Raw genomic sequence first — 23,862 nt, forward strand, 5'->3', positions numbered from 1 at the left:
CTAAATTTCATTAATATGCTCATTTATATATATCAGCCTCAATCTCATCAAAAGCATGGATCTGCGATTTAATCAATATATACACAACTTAGCAAACAATATATTGATAAAAAATTAATTGTCAAATTAATTTAGTTTAAAAAATTATATAATCCCTCTCGATCATGGCACTAGGGATGTAATTATCTATTAGTGGGTGTGGTACACATCTAGCGTTTTTCAACCCTAAATTTGATATCCAACGAGCTTCGGTGAACTCCAGCGCTTTTCAGCCCTGAATATGGTCGGCAGTGGCGGTGGCGGGAGCGAAGATAGCCGACGACAGTAGCAACGGTGGCGGCGACGAGAGATGGATCTAGGGTTTAGGGTAAATGAGAAGAGAGAGAGAGAGAGAGAGAGAGAGAGAGAGAGAGAGAGAGAGAGAGAGAGAGAAGGGGGGGGGGGGGGGGGAGAGAGAGAGAGAGAGAAGGGGGAGGGGGGGCGTGAACATGAGAGGGGAGAAATAAATACCGACCTGAGTGTGGGTCTATCACACAACTTCACGGGATTTCAAATCTCATGAAATTGCAGGCCCATTTGCTATAGAGCTCATGCTCTTTGGAAGTAGCACCGCAACTTCATGGGATTTGAAATCCATTGAAGTTTTAGCTTTACGGGATTTAAAATCCCGTGAAGTATTTGACTTTCTTGTTAGTACGTGTAATTAGTCTTTAACTAGGTCGAAAATAACAAATAAATTTATAATTGGTCATTTTTTTAGAAATAAATTCCTAAAGCGAACTATTTTGAAAATTCGTCCTTTTTTCTTACCTGCAGAGGTATTTTGTTAATAAAGTTTCTATTAACCATTCTCAGCTCTGATTCACAAAGTTTTATATCAAATTGTGTGCGAAGCTCCCCGAGCTTTGAATCAAATTGGCTGCAAAGCTCGTTAGTAAAATTCAAAACCCTGAGAAGGGTAGCAGATGCGGATGTTCATAATCGATGCTGTCTACCATCAACAACTCAAAGCAGCACGTTCACGTAGGATAAATTATCCTTCCGCATCACCGCGCTAAAAATATTTGTCTGCGCCAAGAGTTTTCTTTTTCTTCTTTTTACCCGGGCCAACAAAATCCAACTATAAGGACGAGCATCTACATAACAAAAACATATTCATGGCTGGAACTTGTGAACGAAGGAACCAAACAAATAATCTACGATGAATGGTTTATAAGCATATAACAATCTTAAAACATCTTACAGAAATGAGAAGAAAAAAAAAAAGGATGAGAGAATTTACATAGTCAATGGAGAACTAAATCAAAGACAACTCCCTAAGACACCACCTCCCCCCTAAAATGTGACTTCCCTTAACATCTACCATTCCCATTGCACTGGTGGACAACTCCATTGCTGTAAGCTTCCTTACGCTTCAGTTTGTTGTTATTGTTAACGGCATTAAGACCCCAGATTCGTATTGTGTGGTCATCGCTGGCTGATGCAAGCATGTGGGGGTTTGCCGGATTCCAGCTGACGCAGTTTACTGCTCCAGCATGGCCTGGTAGAGCTTCTATCAGATCACCTGTGGCCCGATGCCATATATACAACTGCGTTATAACAGATCACTCGGTGTCAAAAGAGAGGGAAATTAGTTAAATTTGAACTTCAACGTTTTTAATGGTGATAGATTTATATATACTTCTATCAGTTAAGAAATGAAAACAATATGACATCTTAACTAACATCCAGTACATTCGATAAAATGGTTTAGACTTTTTCTTTCCGAAACAAAACCAACACTCTGTAAAGTATCCAGACATTGTGCCAGATTTCAGTCCAGATTATTTCAGATTCCAATAGCTACATATGTATTATTTATGTGCATGTGTATGGACAAGCATGTGCACCTAGTATCTTTAGCATTTAATAAAGCAACCGAGAAATTGATACTTGTTAAAAAGAAGGCAAAAACTGTCACTGAAAACATAATCAAAGTAACTACATCAAGCAATCAAAAATATCCAAATTTCAAACAAATGCATACGCAAGTCTCGAAACCACAAATAAGTCAATTAAGAAAAAATCTAAACAGTAAAGCAGAGTACAATAGATGGATTAAGAAAAAGGTAAATACTAGAGCAAGATATACTACAAGTGAGGATGTGATAAAGAGGCCAGAATGGGAGGAATTAGGAAAAATACAATAGATGTTGAACGCTAAACACGAGAGCAAAATACAGTGACAAGATTGAATAAGATCCGTTAAATCAATTAGTCATTACTGCTCTTCATTCTTTTTATTTACTTCTTGGCCGGCAATTTGGCAAAAATTATAACCATGCTGTAAGTTGGATCACAAGTCCAGAACATCTCCAAGCAGGGCAGGCATACACATGCACATACATGACGAAAGGCACATGCAAACACACAAATGTATAGGAGGAGACATCAATACAAAATAAGTAGAGACAAAGCTTCAAATGTGGTTTCTAAACTTCCCAATAGCCCTAAAAAATACAGTTTACAACAAAAAGTACATTTACTTTGGATTTGCTAGATGTGCAGGGACCAAATTGGTCTTTTAGCGAAAATTTTAAAATGCAGCATATGCATTATCCTAGATAAGCACCCATGAACTGAAGCAGCAGTGATAAAAGGATTCAAAAAATGTAATTTTTCATACATTAATATGCAGTCATTTGAGAGGACTGTAGAATAAAACAAAAGAGATAAGGAAAAAGATGATACCTTTCAGCTGTATGAAAATAAATTCCTAGCTGCATGAATAACAAAACAAAACCTGCAACTAACGACATTTTCCTTAATTTTTTACTGTCTTTAGGTGTTGTTTGGCAAGGGATTGAGCGAGAAGGGTTAAACAGAGGGGTAAACTTAGTTAATCTATCATAAGGGATTAAAAAGATGTAATTCCGTTTGGATTAGATAGTTAACATGAAGAGTTAATGTTTTTGTGTTTGGCAATGAAATAAGAGTTGGGTAGACTAATTCTTCTAATTTTTTAAAATTACCAATGTTGACCATGTTGAAAAGTAGAAATTATTGAAAACAATATGGAATTATATTTGGTACTGAAATCAAAATAAGCTAAAATTTGATATTTTTTTGTCCATGGCTTACTACCAGCCGACATATACTCATCCCACCAAAGAACTACCTTTAGCAAGTCTAAGGATAAATGATTCATCGTAATATTACATTACATATATATGGAAAACCTTATGGTAAGTTTTATGGGAAAGAAGAAAATTACCTCTCCATTCATATATCTTTCCCTCTAATGAACATCTACAATAGATATTCTAAGATTGTTATTTAGATAACTTAGAAATATTTTGTAACTATAGATAGCAACTGAGGATATTGTTTTTAATTCGTAAACTAACTCTTCATACCCCCTGCAGAGGAGATGGAGCAAAATTTTACTCGTCTCATTACGCAGTTTTATTAACCCATCATTAGACGGGTTAAATGAACTTTAAACCTCACATGCAGTCTAACTATTCCTTTCGCAATTTTTGCTATTTGTGTAGTTAAGGAGGGTTAAACCCTCTTAAGCCCTCCATTAGCCCTTTGCCAAACCGGGCCTTATTGTTTTTTAACCATTATATTGACTTATAAAAGAAAATGTTACTAAAGAAGTTTTCCTAAGTGAATATTTGATAATGTACTAAAATCATAAAGGTCATATTACCAAAGAAGAGTGTCACCAATTGGTTCTGCTGGATGATTTCTACAGTAGCTTTTTCCGATAATCAACTTCATTACATAAAACAATCACTAATCAATTCTCAGCAAACAGGTGAAATATAAAATAAATTACTTTCAAACCATACCTGTCAATAGATATTCTAAGATTGTTATTTAGATAACATAGAAATATTTTGTTACTATAAATTGCAAGTGAGGATATTGTTTTTAATTCGTAAACTAACTCTTCATACCCCCCTGCAGAGGAGATGAAGCAAAATTCTCTGTCTCATTACGCAGTTTTATTAACCCATCGTTAGACGGGTTAAATGAACTTTAAACCTCACATGCAGTCTCACTATTCCTTTCGCAATTTTTGTTATTTGGGTAGTTAAGGAGGGTTAAACCCTCTTAACCCTCCACTAGCCCCTTGCCAAACCGGCCCTTATTTAACCATTATATTGCCTCATAAAAGAAAATGTTAATAAAGAAGTTTTCCTAAGTGAATATTTGATAATGTACTAAAATCATAAACGTCATATTACCAAAGAAGAGTGTCACCAATTGGTTCTGCTGGATGATTTCTACAGTAGCCATTTCTGATAATCAACTTCATTACATAAGACAATCACTAATCAATTCTTAGCAAACAGGTGAAATATAAAATAAATTACTTTCAAACCATACCTGTGAATCTTCGCTTCCACTGGCAATAAAAGCCTGATCAGACCCTCCAAAACATGACCTTATCACGAACCTACTGCGCTTGTGACCTTTGTATCTCATAACAAGCTGCGGATCATCAGTAATGCTCCAGAGATGAATCTCCTGGTTCACAAGATTTACTAGCAAAAACTTATCATCTATTGACAGCGAGAATGAAGTAATTGTTTGCTCCTCTTCAATCACTTTTTCAAACTTAGCTTCCCTATCAAGCAAAAGAATGGCAGATTCCTTACACATGCTTATAATCCTTTTCCCATCTTTAGTGATAGCCATGTCTGAAGTCCTAATAGCTCTCTGCCCTTTCCAAGATTCAACTTCTTTTCCATCCAGATCCCACAAGCAAATGCTTTTGTCTGTAACACCAGTAAAAAACCGTCTCCCATCTGGGAACCAACCACAAGAGATCAAGCCAAGACCAGTTTTTTCATATACATGGAGGCAATCTCCAGAAACAACATCCCAACGTCTGACAACTTCTTCCATTCCGCATGTGAGAAGCTCGCGGTCGTCAGGACTCCAGGCAACCATCAGGACAGGTTTCTGATGACCCGTCAATGTGTGCTTTAATGAGACTTCCCCATTTTCGTGAACCTAAAATATGTTAATTTTTTCCCTTAGCATAAACGGCAGCAGTCGTGTTAAAAAACCCATAAAAGGAGTATTCCCTTCATTACTCACAAAACGAAAACAATTATTTCCAGTTATCATACATAGTAAGAGGTGATATGAAGCATAGGTATAACGTCTAAAAAGCAATTTAAGGGAAAAGAGAATATAACTAATCTATATGAGAGGTTCACCGTGAATGCACTATTCACTTCACTTGGTGAGACTCATAAATCACTGAATTTAAACTAGTGTCTTTACAGAAGGTTAAATTGAACTTATATAACCTGAAGTTTCACTTAAGTGACCCCTATTTTAAATCCGAGCAAGAAAACGCCCCAAAGCATCTAAGCGTGGTAGATAATTGCCCCATACTTAAAAATTAAATTAAAATTTTTTAAAAAATTGATGGTGTAAACTTTTCTCTACGTATCCAAGAATGTGATGGTACTACACAGAAACTTCTAGAAACTTTCAGGTATTTAAGTGAGGTTATTTACAAACTGAGGGGATGTATATGCAACATTGAGTAAACAAACATGGGGAAAACAAGAGGGCATCAACATGCAACATTTTGAAACTTAGAGGCATTTATCTATAACACATAAATACTTTTGAGGCATTCAAGTGAACGGTTTTAAGATGTACTAAAGTGCGATATTGTTGAAGCTATAGGGCATTCAGGTGCAATTTAGCCCTTTACAGAATTAACATGTGCTTCTTAAAAGTTGGTGGTCATTTTAACAAGAACTGAAAGAAGATTGTATTGTGCAAGCTAAAATTATAAGTTGAATTAGGATTATAATTTGTGGGAGTGCTTGTTCTTGATTCTTTTGTAATTAAAAGATACCATGGTAAGATCCTTCTCGTCCTCACTATGTGTGCAAGTTACATAAAGCGATCTATGGTTTTATGTGTGCAGTTCAACGGTTCAGCACTTTTCTTCTCAAGGCTGGTTCATTTGCAGTAAGGCTGACGAAAGAGAACCAAAAGTAGCAAAAATTTCATGCATCTTTGTATCAAGATGCCTTTAAGTGGGAAAAGTGGTCATGTTCAACCTCTTGGTGGCAGAAGAATTGGCAAGTCTGGGGATTAGCATCGGTTAGAAGCTTGAATGTAGAAATTTTGGGTGAGGCATTTGGCAGTAGGTGCCCAATAACATATATACATCTCGGTGTCAAACCTCTATACATCTTCATATCATCTGGGAACTGGCTCTATCTCTGTCTATTCAATCTATTATATTTCTCATATCTTATATAAACAGCACTTGCCAATTTATATACTGTACTCTGATTAACAATACATATTCTTCCTAACCAAATTTCTACCAGCTGTGTCATTGCTTTACAAGCACTTATCACTGTCCTAAAAAGGGACATTTTAGCATTATCTTTTAGTTGTGCAAAAGAATCCTATTCACCTTCCTCTAAGGACTAAATCTATTGTTTTACAAGTTTCACCAAATTCTAATCTCAAGAATTTTTTTGAGACTAGACGGTATATTTTAGATTTCATCGATCCAAAAAGCAAACAGGGTTAAGAAGAAAGCTGATAAAATTGCATCTTGTCACAGGTGACATTCCTTTCACATTGAAGATAAAACAAGCTACAACAAGTTGTAGCTTTACAGGAGTAAATATATGAAGAATACAACTCAGGACTAAAATACCGGGATAGAAAGGATACACTTGGGTCCTCCTAGAAAGCTTTCTTTTAATATTTATCACATATTGATGGCAGAGAAGGAAAAAAATTGTCATTAAACACAAGATAGAAAATGGACATAATAAATTCATTTATAATTAAGGGCTCAATAAGATGAGCGGAAAAATCAATTACCAACAAGCGTCAAACAAGGGCATAGGAAGAGACGCTTTCCATAAACAATCATACAATAGAATTACCTCCATATGATTGCAGACTTGTCATTTGATGCTGATGCTAAATATTCCAGTATTTGAGAATTGTAGGTACCATACTTCATTTCTGTGTGATTGCAGTACCTAATCCAACATGAATAATAAAATTAATAATGGAAAGGAAGGTTCAAATAGATATTAAGAGGTACACATGATAGATTCTGAATTTTTAAACATATAACAAACATTAATTACGTCAACAAAAAAGTATCAATTACAATTTGTCACTAAACTAAGCATACATCGTTCTGTCATTAATATCTTTTAATCATGTAAACATCCACATCAGATGAGCATAAGCTCATTTTAATGCTTACAGATATTTATAGTAGGTCAAGTAATATGAATCTATACAACCACACCTCCTCTATTTATCAGATAACCTTATTGGACTACCTCTAGAGATTTCGATAACAAAGGAGCTTACTGCTCTCAAATTGATTAATACTCCAAATTTCCCCGTGTTCACACTAACAACAAAATTTACTTCATTAACCTGATTCCTCCTCAAGCTAACTACACTTGTCATTGTGATGGATTTACTCTAAAGCCTTAATATTATTATCCTCATACAGACATACGTATGATTCGAACATGGATGCATAATAGTAATCATACAGCTCAGCCTAATTGAAAATATGTATTTTATATTGCTTCATGCCATATATAGATATACAGTAGCTTGCTAGTCTTCTCCGAAACATGAATGATCGAACCTGTACATTAGTTGAGTAAACCAAAAGATAGACAGAAACTAGCATGTATTACACTACATGATTAAGGAAAATAAGCTGCCATAGTAAATGGATTCACGCATTTAAAGAAAAGTTATATATCACATGAAACAAATATTGAAGTGAAGAACCCTAAACTGAATAAAATAGCTATCACCCCAACATGAAAGGACTCTTGACTTTGCGTTGCCAGACAGAGCCCAAACAAGGGAGAGGTTTCATTAGCTAGCCAGCAGCAAACTTTAACATCTATCCATATGAAGCAAAACCTAACCAAAATGATGCAAAGAACTACAAATGTAATTAGGACAAGGGTATCATTCGAACGGTCAGAGAAGACATAGTTGCTGATTGTTGTAGTACAAAATCCTACACCTCTGCACTCATGGCTTTAAACCGACAATGATATTGATTAGCTTCCTTGTGCTTAAGTATCAGAAGTAGTTGGTTCACTATCTCAACACAGCCCAGCATTTATTCATAAGACAGAACCACAGGCAGATAATTGTTATCATACTCCAGCTAACAACCAAATTGCAAAAGTAGAAAAGAATAGCTTTTACAAATTTATTCATAATTAAAAATTAAGAATATTAAACATGAAGACTGTAACCTGTCTGGTCCGAGAAGGAATCTGGTCTTTCATCAGCTATGATCAGTGTTATAAAGACAATGACTCCAAGGAATTGTGGAAATAGCAAGCTGCTCGTTGCACATTTAGTGCTTGTTCCACCAAATGCTCAAGCCTTCTCTCAGGTATCATAATAGTGGGAGGAAGCAATTTCTGTAATTCCTCCAGAAGCGTCAATCGTGAGTTTGATGTATCAATGCCCAGGTTAGGCAAAACCAAGTAAGACCCGTTGTGAAGGAGAAACAATACAACTGGAAAGCTCGTGGTTTGTTTTTTGTTTATGCAAGAGGAGTAATTTCATTTCTCAGAGTCTTCAATGCATCCATGACTTGGTCCCTCTCTAGAAATTCAAGAACTTGTTGTTCCAGTAACAGAAAAGATGCAGATTTAAGATATTTTCATCCACAAGTCCTATTTTACGCAAAGCAATCAGACTTTCATCCCAGTTACCATCAAGCAGTGATTCCTGAGGAGATCCACTGTAGGAGAATGCAAGCTGATTCCCGACTCTTCTCTCCATACAGCTCCGCTTTTCTCATAACCAAGTGAGTAAAGAGCCTTGGTGATGATCCTAACAAATTCAACTTTTCTAATAACTCCTTTAGTACCAATAATATCCTCGTTCCCTTGGATGGTAACGGTCTGGCCATTGATCCTCCCAAAGGAATGATGGGCTCTGAGAGAGTTGATTTATTGAGAGGCTCTCCAAGTCAAGTGAGGATGCTTTCACACGTTTTGAGGGTGGTTCATCATCGTCTACACCTCCATGAAATGCCACGATCAGCCCATATATATTTCGCCACTAAGAAATTAGTCGTTTTAAAAGGGTCGGAGTACCTGTAGCAAATTCAATGAATATAAGGCAATTTCTTGAATTGATGTAAGACATTGAATACATTCTATTAGCACAAACTAGCTAGTTCAGTCCACGAATGGTTGGATTATAAATGCAGTTAAATTCTCTTTTCTATAAAGCCAAAAGGCAGTTACCACTAAATAAACAACACAATGTCTCTCAGGGAAAAGAGAAACACAACATAGCACGCACATTGTAAAATGACGTATTCTTCAAGTTTATTTCCCTAAATAATGTTTACAACCAAAAAATATACAAATTATGTAACTCTCCCACTTTCTCTTAGAAAGAACTTCTGAAATTTGTAACTTGCAGTTGTTAAAAATTGTTACCAGTAATAGAGAAGACTGCATTATTAAATCCTTTATTTTCTAAGAATAAAATAATTAATTAGAAAATTTTGAATCTGTATCTCATTCTCAGATCAATAAGATGCCAGGGATGTGAGTACAAGCTTCTACATCTGCATGTTCTAAAGCCTCAATAAAAAAAAAGACAAGCAAGGACCAAAATCTTACCAGTGTTATTATAGATTGAATATTTTCTAAAAAAACAATGGATTTCGAAACTATGGATTCATTTCTAACCCTACGTATATATTTTAGCCATTACCAAAAAAATATTTACAATGTTATAGTTGAATGTTAAAAAAACAAAAGGGAAAAACAAGTGGGTTCTGAGAACTATAGAATCATTTCCTAAAACTTGCTTTATATTTTTTAAGTTGGGCATGATAGAACTACTACAAATACAAAACCACCATACAAATGATGCCAGAAATTCTAAGTGCTCGGTGATAACAAGTGCCTAACTTATAATCATACATCGTTGAATAGATAATCAAATAGAATCTAATGCGCCAAGACTCTTCACTGTAACTCGGAGATACCTGTTCAATTTCTATCAGAGTAATTGTGAAAACAAAATAAATCCTCATGGACGCAACCAATCGAACTGTTCATTTTTTTCAATCAAAAGTAATTAGCAAAGTAATTCTAAAAATTAAATCACTTAACTGGCAATCAGACAGTAAATAATCAACAAGACCCAGATAAATAACTTACAGTGAATGAAATCGCCAAAAGATTTCAAAGTTCAACCTTAAGGCTAGTTATGATGTCAAAGAGGGTTTTGGGGGATCTAAAGAGCCAACTAAAGAAACACCAAATCCCTCGAAAATCAGCCAAATCGAGTAGACCCAGAATTCCCAAATAGGGAAGTTGCAGGACCAGAGGCGATTTCGGTTGGGCTCCGTCAATCAATTCGCCTCAAACCCAAGGAGAGGGAGAAGAGAGAGAGAGATAATCTCTCTTTGGTTCAGCACTTTTCTTCTCAAGGCTGGTTCATTTGCAGTAAGGCTGACGAAAGAGAACCAAAAGATAGCAAAAATTTCATGCATCTTTGTATCAAGATGCCTTTAAGTGGGAAAAGTGGTCATGTTCAACCTCTTGGGTGGCAGAAGAATTGGCAAGTCTGGGGATTAGCATCGGTTAGAAGCTTGAATGTAGAAATTTTGGGTGAGGCATTTGGCAGTAAGGTGCCCAATAACAATATACATCTCGGTGTCAAACCTCTATACATCTTCATATCATCTGTGGAACTGGCTCTATCTCTGTCTATTCAATCTATTATATTTCTCATATCTTATATAACAGCACTTGCCAATTTTATATACTGTACTCTGATTAACAATACATATTCTTCCTAACCAAATTTCTACCAGCTGTGTCATTGCTTTACAAGCACTTATCACTGTCCTAAAAAGGGACATTTTAGCATTATCTTTTAGTTGCAAAAGAATCCTATTCACCCTTCCCTCTAAGGACTAAATCTATTGTTTTACAAGTTTCACCAAATTCTAATCTCCAAGAATTTTTTTGAGACTAGACGGTATATTTTAGATTTCATCGATCAAAAAAGCAAACAGGGTTAAGAAGAAAGCTGATAAAATTGCATCTTGTCACAAGGTGACATTCCTTTCACATTGAAGATAAAACAAGCTACAACAAGTTGTACCTTTACAGGAGTAAAATATATGAAGAATACAACTCAGGACTAAAATACCGGGATAGAAAGGATACACTTGGGTCCTCCTAGAAAGCTTTCTTTTAATATTTATCACATATTGATGGGCAGAGAAGGAAAAAAATTGTCATTAAACACAAAGATAGAAAATGGACATAAATAAATTCATTTATAATTAAGGGCTCAATAAGATGAGCGGAAAAATCAATTACCAACAAGATCAGCAAACAAGGGCATAGGAAGAGACGCTTTCCATAAACAATCATACAATAGAATTACCTCCCATATGATTGCAGACTTGTCATTTGATGCTGATGCTAAATATTTCCCAGTATTTGAGAATTGTAGGTACCATACTTCATTTCTGTGTGATTGCAGTACCTATCCAACATGAATAATAAAATTAATTAATGGAAAGGAAGGTTCAAATAGATATTAAGAGGTACACATGATAGATTCTGAATTTTTAACATATAACAAACATTAATTACGTCAACAAAAAAGTATCAATTAACAATTTGTCACTAAACTAAGCATACATAGGTTCTGTCATTAATATCTTTTAATCATGTAAACATCCACATCAGATGATGCATAAGCTCATTTTAATGCTACAGATATTTATAGTAGGTCAAGTAATATGAATCTATACAACCACACCTCCTCTATTTATCAGATAACCTTATTGGACTATCCTCTAGAGATTTCGATAACAAAAGGAGCTTACTGCTCTCAATAATTGATTAATACTCCAAATTTTCCCCGTGTTCACCACTAACAACAAAATTTACTTCATTAACCTGATTCCTCCTCAAGCTTAACCTAACACCATTGTCATTGTGGATGGATTTAACTCTAAAGCCTTAATATTATTATCCTCATACAGACATACGTATGATTCGAACATGGATGCATAATAGTAATCATACAGCTCAGCCTAATTGAAAATATGTATTTTATATTGCTTCATGCACTATATAGATATACAGTAGCTTGCTAGTCTTCTCCGAAACATGAATGATCGAACCTGTACATTAGTTGAGTAAACACAAAAGATAGACAGAAACTAGCATGTATTACACTACATGATTAAGGAAAATAAGCTGCCATAGTAAATGGATTCACGCATTTAAAGAAAAGTTATATATCACATGAAACAAATATTGAAGTGAAGAAACCCTAAACTGAAATAAATAGCTATCACCCCAACATGAAAGGACTCTTGACTTTGCTTGCTGCCAGACAGAGCCCAAACAAGGGGAGAGGTTTCATTAGCTAGCCAGCAGCAAACTTTAACATTCTATCCATATGAAGCAAAACCTAACCAAAATATGCAAAAGACTACAAATGTAATTAGGACAAGGGTATCATTCGAACGGTCAGAGAAGACATAGTTGCTGATTGTTGTAGTACAAAATCCTACACCTCTGCCACTCATGGCTTTAAACCGACAATGACTATTGATTAGCTTCCTTGTGCTTAAGTATCAGAAGTAGTTGGTTCACTATCTCAACCAAGCCCAGCATTTATTCATAAGACAGAACCACAGAGCAGATAATTGTTATCATACTCCAGCTAACAACCAAAATTGACAAAAGTAGAAAAGAATAGCTTTTACAAATTTATTCATCAATTAAAAATTAAGAATAATTAAACATGAAGACTTGTAACCTGTCTGGTCCGAGAAGGAATCTGGTCTTTTCCACAGCTATGATCAGTGTATAAAGACAATGACTCCAAGGAATTGTGGAAATAGCAAGCTTCTCGTTGCACATTTAGTGCTTGTTCCACCAAATGCTCAAGCCTTCTCTCAGGTATCATAATAGTGGGAGGAAGCAATTTCTGTAATTCCTCCAGAAGCTTCAATCGTGAGTTTGATGTATCAATGCCCAGGTTAGCAAAACCAAGTAAGACCCGTTGTGAAGGAGAAACAATACAACTGGAAAGCTCGTGCGTTTGTTTTTTGTTTATGCCAAGAGGAGTAATTTCATTTCTCAGAGTCTTCAATGCATCCATGACTTGGTCCCTCTCTAGAAATTCGAAGAACTTGTGTTCCAGTAACAGAAAAGATGCAGATTTAAGAATATTTTCATCCACAAGTCCTATTTTACGCAAAGCAATCAGACTTTCATCCCAGTTACCATCAAGCACGTGATTCCTGAGGAGATCCACTGTAGGAGAATGCAAGCTGATTCCCGACTCTTCCTCCAATACAGCTCCGCTTTTCTCATAACCAAGTGAGTAAAGAGCCTTGGTGATGATCCTAACAAATTCAACTTTTCTAATAACTCCTTTAGTACCAATAATATCCTCGTTCCCTTGGGATGGTAACGGTCTGGCCATTGATCCTCCCAAAGGAATGATGGGCTCTGAGAGAGTTGATTTATCTGAGAGGCTCTCCAAGTCAAGTGAGGATGCTTTCACACGTTTTGAGGGTGGTTCATCATCGTCTACACCTCCCATGAAATGCCACGATCAGCCCATATATATTTCGCCACACTAGAAATTAGTCGTTTTAAAAGGGTCGGAGTACCTGTAGCAAATTCAATGAAGATATAAGGCAATTTTCTTGAATTGAATGTAAGACATTGAATACATTCTATTAGCAACAACTAGCTAGTTCAGTACCCAGATGGTTGGATTATAAATGCAGTTAAATTTCTCTTTTCTATAAAGCCAAAAGGCAGTTACCACTAAATAAACAACACAATGTCTTCCAAGGGAAAAGAGAAACACAACATAGCACGCACATTGTAAAATGACGGTATTCTTCAAGTTTATTTCCCTAAATAATGTTCACAACCAAAAATATACAAATTATGTAAACTCTCCCCCTTTCTCTTAGAAAGAACTTCTGAAATTTGTAACTTGCAGTTGTTAAAAAATTGTTACCCAGTAATAGAGAAGACGTGCATTATTAAATCCTCTTATTTTTCTAAGAATAAAATAATTAATTAGAAAATTTTGAAATCTGTATCTCATTCTCAGATCATAAAGATGCCAGGGATGTGAGTACAAAGCTTCTACATCTGCATGTTCTAAAGCCTCAATTAAAAAAAAAGACAAGCAAGGACCAAAATCTTACAGTGTTATTATAGTTGAATATTTTCTAAAAAAACAATGGATTTCTGAACTATGGATTCATTTCCTAACACCTACGTTATATTTTAGCCATTACCAAAAAAATATTACAATGTTATAGTTGAATGTTAAAAAAACAAAAGGGAAAAACAAGTGGGTTTCTGAACTATAGAATCATTTCCTAAAACTTGCTTTATATTTTTCTAAGTTGGGCATGATAGAACTACTACAAATACAAACCAACCTACAAATGATGCCAGAAATTCTAAGTGCTCGTGATAACAGTGCCATTAAACATATCATTGCGTTGGAATGATAAACTCCATAGTAAATCTAATGCGCCAAGACTCTTTCACTGTAACTCGGAGATACCTGTTCAATTTCTATCAGAGTAATTGTGAAAACAAAATAAAATCCTCATGGACGCAACCAATCGAACTGTTCATTTTTTTCAATCAAAGTAATTAGCAAAGTAATCTTAAAAAATTAATCACTAACTGGCAATCAGACAGTAAATAATCAACAAGACCCAGATAAATAACTACAGTGGAATGAAATCGCCAAAAGATTTCCAAAGTTCTAACCTTAAGGCTAGTTATGATCTAAAGAGGGGTTTTGGGGGATCTAAAGAGCCAACTAAAGAAACACCCAAATCCCTCGAAAAATCAGCCAAATCGAGATCGACCCAGATTCCCAAATAGGGAAAGTTGCAGGACCCAGAAGGCGATTTCGGTTGGGCTCCGTCAATCAATTTCGCCTCAAACCCAAACAAGGGAGAGGGAGAAAGAGAGAGAGAGAAATAAGGTACAGATATAAGAAATGGGTCGGTGGCTGGCGGCGTGTGTGTTAAAAGCCTTGAAAGCAAGCAAAGAAAGAGATGAGGGCGAAATAGTAGAGAAAAGATAAACAAAAAGAGAAGAGGGAAGAAATAAAGAAAAAGCCCATGGCCGAAATCTTAGGCCTTAGTAAACCGACTCAGCATCAACATAGATTTTGGATTACTAATTCATTCTCCAGTTATCTATTTACAACTTTTACTTTCTCCTGATTATTTATCTTAGGGCTTGTTTGGATTGAGGAGAATAAGGGTGAAGGGAAGTTAGGGGAACCATTCACCTCCATTCACCTTGTTTGGGAACATTTAGGAGGTGAAGTTATTCACCCTAGTTCCTCTTGGTTCACCCCCTAATAGTATAAAATTTGTTACCCCCCAAATTGGGGTGTAACCAAGGGGAAGAGAACTCCATTCCCTTCACTTTCATTCTCTCACCTAGTTTCTCTTAACTTCCCTTCACCCCCTACAAATCCAAACAGGCTCTTACTATTTAGTTGACGGAGTTTTCTGATTATTTATTTACAATTCCATTTTTCCCTATTAAATTTTTAACAGGGATTCGGCCATGTTAGTAGTTCATAAGATGAAATAACCAATTGACCAAGCTCGGATTAAAGATACAAATTTTCACCCACAAGCCCACAAAACAAACGCACGCGATTTAAGCACAGGTTGGAAAGAAAAGAGAGAGAGAGAGAGAGAGAGAGAGAGAGAGAGAGAGAGAGAGTTGCAACTACAAATTTACCAAATCCCATTTGTTAGAAAAATCAGTTACCATACAAAGCAAAATTATGCGCCACCAACAAGACAGTCAAAAGGAAAGAAAGAAAAGAAAAATGCAAGATTTGTATCAAGTAAAGAATGTTTCACGCTCCTTAATTACATTTTGTAGCACTTTAATTTGTTTCTGATACGATAAGGTTTCAAGCAAACAAATGCACAAAAAGTTTTTTTTTTCAATCAAAGTAATTAGCAAAGTAATCTTAAAAAATTAATCACTAACTGGCAATCAGACAGTAAATAATCAACAAGACCCAGATAAATAACTACAGTGGAATGAAATCGCCAAAAGATTTCCAAAGTTCTAACCTTAAGGCTAGTTATGATCTAAAGAGGGGTTTTGGGGGATCTAAAGAGCCAACTAAAGAAACACCCAAATCCCTCGAAAAATCAGCCAAATCGAGATCGACCCAGATTCCCAAATAGGGAAAGTTGCAGGACCCAGAAGGCGATTTCGGTTGGGCTCCGTCAATCAATTTCGCCTCAAACCCAAACAAGGGAGAGGGAGAAAGAGAGAGAGAGAAATAAGGTACAGATATAAGAAATGGGTCGGTGGCTGGCGGCGTGTGTGTTAAAAGCCTTGAAAGCAAGCAAAGAAAGAGATGAGGGCGAAATAGTAGAGAAAAGATAAACAAAAAGAGAAGAGGGAAGAAATAAAGAAAAAGCCCATGGCCGAAATCTTAGGCCTTAGTAAACCGACTCAGCATCAACATAGATTTTGGATTACTAATTCATTCTCCAGTTATCTATTTACAACTTTTACTTTCTCCTGATTATTTATCTTAGGGCTTGTTTGGATTGAGGAGAATAAGGGTGAAGGGAAGTTAGGGGAACCATTCACCTCCATTCACCTTGTTTGGGAACATTTAGGAGGTGAAGTTATTCACCCTAGTTCCTCTTGGTTCACCCCCTAATAGTATAAAATTTGTTACCCCCCAAATTGGGGTGTAACCAAGGGGAAGAGAACTCCATTCCCTTCACTTTCATTCTCTCACCTAGTTTCTCTTAACTTCCCTTCACCCCCTACAAATCCAAACAGGCTCTTACTATTTAGTTGACGGAGTTTTCTGATTATTTATTTACAATTCCATTTTTCCCTATTAAATTTTTAACAGGGATTCGGCCATGTTAGTAGTTCATAAGATGAAATAACCAATTGACCAAGCTCGGATTAAAGATACAAATTTTCACCCACAAGCCCACAAAACAAACGCACGCGATTTAAGCACAGGTTGGAAAGAAAAGAGAGAGAGAGAGAGAGAGAGAGAGAGAGAGAGAGAGAGAGAGTTGCAACTACAAATTTACCAAATCCCATTTGTTAGAAAAATCAGTTACCATACAAAGCAAAATTATGCGCCACCAACAAGACAGTCAAAAGGAAAGAAAGAAAAGAAAAATGCAAGATTTGTATCAAGTAAAGAATGTTTCACGCTCCTTAATTACATTTTGTAGCACTTTAATTTGTTTCTGATACGATAAGGTTTCAAGCAAACAAATGCACAAAAAGTTTACATGATACTAATTACATAGCTTGTATGGAAAAACCAGAGGTACACTTCCCCAGCTTGAGGGACTTCAGTATGTGATGACTTTAAAGTAGGCAACTTCTCTAAAGATTTATCTCCGGAATCTACAAACCCTCTCAAGATCCCTTTTGCGAATACCGAACATATTCAGTTCTCAACATCTCAACCACTTCCTCACTGAGCTTTTCGAGATCTCCGGCATGGCGCATCTTGGGATATAGATGGGCAATGCTACTCACACCCACTTCAACTATTTTCCATTGGCTGAGTTTGGCTGCATAATGAATGATATCAGCTGATATTTTCTGGTCTGCTTCCAGGCATGAGAAAATAATATCTAAGCTCTCATCTCCAACTTCTTCTAAGAGCCAGAATTCAGCCAACGAAGAAAGTTCTACATAGGCCTGAAGTTGCAACAATTGCTGATTTTTGTCCATATTCTTCCACGTGCAGTCGGTTTCAATCCTTAGTAGCTTCCCCGAATAGAAATAGTTAACTAGTTTGGTCAGAGCAATCCAACCAACAGGAACCTTGATGATCTGTGAGTAACTGCAAAGAGAGAAATTCCACCAAGACGGTAAGTTTTGGAGGATTTCGAACATTAACATTAGGTGAGCACTTAGACATAGTGTCGCTTAAATTTATAGCCTCTAATGTCTCTTAATGTCAAGTGAAACACGCATACTTGTAAAACTAACAATAATGTGCTAACAGATACTACTCAGTGTGAATATAGAAAATGAAGGCCTATGTAAAATTTCTGTGTCAGTCAATACGATAGATGTGCATACCCACTTACAAGGTTTTTAAAGGGACTCCTATAAGAAGTAGGTAATAATTATTTTGCGTAAGTATCTCATTTCTCAAGCAAACAAAAAGAAAGAGCTGAATAATGCATACATAATGCGCGACTGCTCAAGCTATGGGGACAATTATGAAAAGACGCTTATTGCCTCATAGAGGTTGCACTAAGAGCATGTAACTATTATGGAGTTATGGAAGTGCGCAGATGGATACAAGGATACAGCTCATATGCTTCATACATGAAAGATATTAGATGCCTCAATTCAGAAATGCAAGAAGTAAATCTCATATACTTTACCCGCTAACATATGCTAAATCATTTACCTTTTGTGCAGTTCATTAAACAAGTGATTAAGAATATTTCTATAATTTCTTTCAGTATTTACCTCTCATGCATTCCTGACCGGAACAATGCCTGTAGATAATTGCAATTGGCCCACAATATAATTTTGTGAGCATGGACGTGTGGCCTTGATAACTGGCATATACTACAATCCCAGGCCCCTCCGCTCCCCTCTGCTTCCAAGATGATGTCACTGTAATACACAGTAATGTTTATCACAGGAAGCTACAGAAAACAACGGCAACTCAATATGCTGGAATTATAACTAGAAATGCATCAAATGGCAAGTCCAAGAAAAAAAAAACAATAAAACACTTACTTGCTGACTGAATTAAAAAATTGATTTTATTGAATGTCATCTAAAAAAACAAAGAATTGTCACGGTAATAAAAATGAACTTACAAACATGAACTTTCAGTGGGTTCAAGTGCTTTAGTGAAATCACAACTTGGACTGGAAGAACCCCATGTTGGCAATTTCCGATGAAGCATAAGCGATAGAGACTTCAAACGACAGCAGTTTGCAAGAATTTTTAAGGGCTTCAGATGATCTTCTTCTAATCGGAGAAACCCAGTATAAGTATACTCAAGAATCTTTATAAGTGAATAGTAGTCCACCCGATCAGACATGCGAACTTCCTGCCTTGTTCTTGGGTTCTGTTCAGACTCTTGCTCATCCTTCAAAGAAGTTTCTTTGGGAAGCAGATCTGGACACCTAGCCCAGAGAATGACACTATGAACCCTCAAAGATTGACCATTTGATAACACAAATTGCAAGTCAGCTAGCTCGTTCTCATTAAGAGCTCTCTCCATCTTTTGTCCAAGCTTGCTTTGGGTGCCAAAGGAACCAAAGAAGCTTAAGATGTAAGCAGCATACCGCTTCGGTCCCTGGCTAGAGTTGCTATGCAATATGAACTGAAGCTTCTCAACCAGACCATCAGCATCAGAGACAACAACCTCCTCTGAAGTTATCTCATGCTGATTGCACTCTAACATTGAGAACGATATCAACTGAGAAAGAGCTTGGAGACAGTAAAATAAAATAACATCTCCACCTTCCCAGTCTCCTACATGATTCCAGCAGCATGTTTTTTCTTCTGGAATGCTACGTAGATGAGAAACAATGGTAGAGCGACTAACATGTATATCACTTTTCAAACATCTTTCTATAATGTCAGATATCATTTGCAAACCTTTCTTCTTGACAATCGTCTTCTGAAAATCAGGTAAAGCTGAATAGCAAGCGAAGCCTATAAGATTTATTGCAGTTTGAAGATTGTCGGACACCAGAGGGACATCTCCACCAGCAATTAGCTTTAGGAAGAGCAGAAAACTCTCTAAACCATCATTGCCATAAGGTCTGGCCATCTCAAAGAGCCAAGATTTTGATTTTAATGCAATGTACCTTGAGGGTGACGTGACCAGCATCAGAACCGCCCTAGCTACAGGTTCAGCCTCAGAAATATCAGGAGAAAAGGAACTCCGCCTTTTAAGCATCAAATCCTTGGCCACTGCACTAATATTGGACAAATTTTCATCAGTTCAAAATAACTCAAATAGTATATTCCATGCACATCATTAGAAGAAGAAGAAGGAAACTTAGAAGTTTACCATGCACAGAAAATAAGAACATCTAGACAACAAAGTTTCCCTGTAGTTTTAGGGACAAAATCTTCCTCGCAGTATGCTGCAAGCCACCCAAGAATATCCCATATGAATGGTCTTGTGTTTGTAATGTTATCATACACTTTAGCTATTAGTTCATCACATAAAACCATTCCTCGAGTTTGGTCGCTTCTGCTACAGTTACCAATAAGATTATCAAGAAGGGCTCTATCAATCTCATTGCTCCAGAAAAAAAAATGATGATTCCCAGCCCAACGAGTTATCAATGCAGCACGAAATGCCTCCATCACTAAAGGTATCTGATCAGTAGGAACAATTTTGGAACATGATCTCCATCCACCCAATGCACCGATAATTCCTTGAACAATCTGCTCAGAGTACGAATCAGTCAGCAGAGAAGATACTTCTGCAGACCTCTGCAAAGACACACAAAGCAAGATGACACCCATCAATTAGTTACCAGAGAAGCTACAGAAAAATGGAAAAAATTGAAAAGTAAAAGGAAATGGAAAAACCTAGAATGATACATAAATTCAGATAACGATCCATACCGTCAGGTGCTGGCAAAGTTTTAGAGCCTCAAGTCTGACACTGTCTAAATGTGAAGTTCCTGTGCATCCTACAATCTTGGAAACAAGCTCCTCATTTTCTAAAATCTTCCTCGCTCCATTACCACAAAGAGCTGGAACAAAAGAATAGCAGTCTTGTTATGCTAAAGATGGCATAAAGAAAGGGAAAAGTTATTAAATCTTTCTATGAATTGATAGAGAGAATTACCACTAGAATGATACCTAGAGCAGAACATAATTGTAGAACTCTACGAGTATTTAAAGTGTCATTTCTAGCACTAATCCCTTGCAGTACGTCCATCAATTTAGAATTACTCCAAACATGATACCTAAAGGACGGCCACCTCCAAATTATTGTCTTAAGAAGGCATGCCGTCTCTGAGAAGTATTCAACTGGTTGACTTCCATCTCCATAACCTTGCATAACACAGATAACACTGCGAACCAAATTAGTTTTCACAATCACTTCACAAACTTCCTCACTGTATTGGTAACTCATTGCCCCTAGGTTTGTCAATATGCGATTCAGTGCAGTTGCACATGAAACCACAACAGATACTTTATATGTTGGCAACAAGCATGACAAGGACATAAGGATATCTAGCACGTGATACTGGCATATGGATTTCCCTAAACTGCAAACTAATTCCATCGTCAGATCTACTGCTAGGCACAAGATGCTCTCATTTTCTGACTGAAGTATCCCTCCTAAGGCTAGCAGCATATCTGGGACAGATTCCTGGAAGAGTGAAAAGAATTCTAACAGTTAAACATCAGAAATTTAATAAAGTTCAACGTGGATATTTGTTGAGACTTCTGCTCCATACAGTCTACTTTTGGAAAAATAATGTTAACAATTCACAGGCTTCAATGAGGATGACAATTTTATTTCCAGTTCACAAGTATGAAAATAAGCTAGATACAAACAAAAATTACAAACATGATGTGCCCAATACTACAACAATCTTCAAGTAGCCAGTTGTTCACTGTACATACCCTTCTTGCTCTTTAATTCATAATTAGTTGTATAACATGCCAGCCAACTTAGAATTACCTCAGACGCCCCTAAAAAATATATATGAAGATACACCCAACAGGAGTAAAGCTACTTATGAATTACATGGGTGCTGTTGGAGCGTCATTTGAAGGATCATGCCCTGAAAACTACATGAAATAGTGATGGGTTCTACAAATTGTTACAATCATATATCAGAATGTTTAGGTGCTTACATGGTAAAGCCTTAAAGGAAAGAAAATTAGTACAGGGAAGGTGTATAACAGATTTACACCAAGGTGATGCTGAAATGGCCATGGTTACATGGTAAAGCCTTAAAGGAAAGAAAATTAGGACGTGGAAGGAGTACAACAGATTTACACCAAGGTGATGGTGAAATGTCATGGACATTTAAGGATGCTCCAAGAAGGGAGCAACTAGATTTGTTTAATAGAACCTAGCTGATCAGGCAATCAAATTATTGCTCTATCATGCGAAAAGTTCCAAAAAAATGATGGCTTTGATGACATAAAATGGCAGATGATACTCTTAATAGGAATCATTGGCAAAGAAGGTTTCACACTGCCAGTCATAAAAGTTGGGCATGGTGCTTGACCAAGATAGTTACAGTTCTCATAATTATTATTTGCAGTTGTCTTTTTGTAGCATGATCATGTTCACGGATGTATGGAGTGAACTTTATGCTTCAGGAACTCAGTGTAATAGGAATAATTGGCACAGAAGGTTTCACACTGCCAGTCATAGAAGTTGGGCATGGAGCTTGACCAAGATAGTTGCGGTTCTCATAATTATTATTTGCAGTTGTCTTTTTGTAGCATGATCATGTTCACGGATGTATGAAGTGAACTTAATGCTTCATGAAGTCAGTATAATAGGAATAATTGGCACAGAAGGTTTCACACTGCCAGTCATAGAAGTTGAGCATGGAGCTTGACATAATTATTATTTGCAGTTTTCTTTTTGTAGCACGAACATGTTCACGGATGTATGTAGTGAACTTTATGCTTCATGAACATGTTCACGTATGTACGAAGCGAACTTTATGCTTCATGAACCAAGATAGTTACAGCCCTCATAATTATTATTTGCAGCCGTCTTTTTGTAGCATGAAGCTTGACCAAGATAGTTACAGTTGTCATTTTAAGAAGAGAAATCAAGCGTGATGAGCAAGGAACATAGTGGATGCACATTCTTCCATTACATGCACAACATGATTATAAATCATCCTACACAATGTTAGTCAGCCTTGAGGATATAAACAACTAAACATCCGTTACATGAACCACAACAGAATTAGAAGAGAAATTTACCTTTATAAGAGAATGTTGTAATGGAACAGAAGGCATACATTTAATGAACGCAGAAATGGCTCGAAGAGAATGTGACTGTATCTCAGCATCAGTGCACCGCCATCTTCTTCCTTTGTTCTCAATCTGCCTGCAAAGCAAAAGAAGAGATTTTCCAAAAAAAAAAAATCAATGATGCGCTCGAGCCATTGAAATAGACATAACCCAAAAGCTATTCCACCTGAAAGTAATAAGGGTAAATTTGAAAAAAAAGAACGCTTCAACTGTAACCAGTTTCTCAAGAAACCCGCTCATCTATTAGTTCAACAAAAAACACCATAACCTATATAGTAGTTATCAAAATTGTAGTTTTTTTTTTCTTTTTATTTTTTCAGTATGGGAACGAAACTAAAGGGCTCATGCTCTATAGACCTAAATAGTTAGGTGAGCTCCCAATCCGAAATCAATGGGCACAACAATGTCTAATTGAATCCCAAGGTATCACAAAATTTTCGTGATCTGAAGGGAATTGTAATCGCATAGGGAGGAAATCGAAAGAAGAAGAAGAAGAAGAAGAATAAGAGATTTTGAGTGAAAACCTAATGCCAAGAGAGAGGGCTTCATGGAGACGGCGGCGGAGAGTGAGGGTCTGATCGCTAATCTCCTTCTCCTTCTTCATCTTCCTCCCTCCTTTATTCCCCGCCTTTGACGATGAACCCATTCTGATTTTTCTTTTCCCCAATTTCCCCCTTTTTTCTTCTTCCTATTTGGTTTTTCCAGAGAGAGAGAGAGATTGGGAAGCACAGTC

The 23,862-nt window shown here is 36.5% G+C and overlaps 2 protein-coding genes across 8 annotated transcripts; both read right to left on the bottom strand.

Moving 5' to 3' along the window:
• On the bottom strand, positions 1,178 to 16,620 carry LOC109845485 (WD repeat-containing protein 26-like). Of its 4 annotated transcripts, XM_020414736.1 has the most exons (6): positions 14,856 to 15,285; positions 12,862 to 13,723; positions 11,470 to 11,571; positions 4,378 to 5,007; positions 4,236 to 4,300; positions 1,428 to 1,589 (listed from the first exon to the last, which is right to left on the bottom strand). In XM_020414736.1, exons 2-6 carry the CDS (start codon positions 13,651 to 13,653, stop codon positions 1,556 to 1,558), a joined length of 1,623 nt encoding a protein of 540 aa, XP_020270325.1. In that variant the 5' UTR covers positions 13,654 to 13,723; positions 14,856 to 15,285; the 3' UTR covers positions 1,428 to 1,555. The 4 variants fall into 4 exon arrangements, with proteins under 4 accessions (XP_020270324.1, XP_020270323.1, XP_020270325.1 ...); XM_020414735.1 differs by lacking the exons at positions 4,236 to 4,300; positions 14,856 to 15,285 and adding an exon at positions 16,196 to 16,620 and having other exon boundaries at positions 1,178 to 1,589; XM_020414734.1 differs by lacking the exon at positions 4,236 to 4,300 and having other exon boundaries at positions 1,178 to 1,589; positions 14,856 to 15,279.
• On the bottom strand, positions 17,260 to 23,856 carry LOC109845483 (BTB/POZ domain-containing protein At1g04390). 4 transcript variants are annotated; one of them, XM_020414730.1, is made up of 8 exons: positions 23,654 to 23,856; positions 23,079 to 23,205; positions 20,976 to 21,492; positions 20,736 to 20,866; positions 20,170 to 20,600; positions 18,962 to 20,074; positions 18,603 to 18,752; positions 17,260 to 17,961 (listed from the first exon to the last, which is right to left on the bottom strand). In XM_020414730.1, exons 1-8 carry the CDS (start codon positions 23,773 to 23,775, stop codon positions 17,529 to 17,531), a joined length of 3,024 nt encoding a protein of 1,007 aa, XP_020270319.1. In that variant the 5' UTR covers positions 23,776 to 23,856; the 3' UTR covers positions 17,260 to 17,528. The 4 variants fall into 4 exon arrangements, with proteins under 4 accessions (XP_020270319.1, XP_020270320.1, XP_020270321.1 ...); XM_020414731.1 differs by having other exon boundaries at positions 23,117 to 23,205; positions 23,654 to 23,811; XM_020414732.1 differs by lacking the exon at positions 20,976 to 21,492 and having other exon boundaries at positions 23,117 to 23,205.

This window comes from Asparagus officinalis, chromosome 6 (assembly GCF_001876935.1).
Source record: "Asparagus officinalis chromosome 6, Aspof.V1, whole genome shotgun sequence".
Classification (NCBI taxonomy): domain Eukaryota; kingdom Viridiplantae; phylum Streptophyta; class Magnoliopsida; order Asparagales; family Asparagaceae; genus Asparagus; species Asparagus officinalis.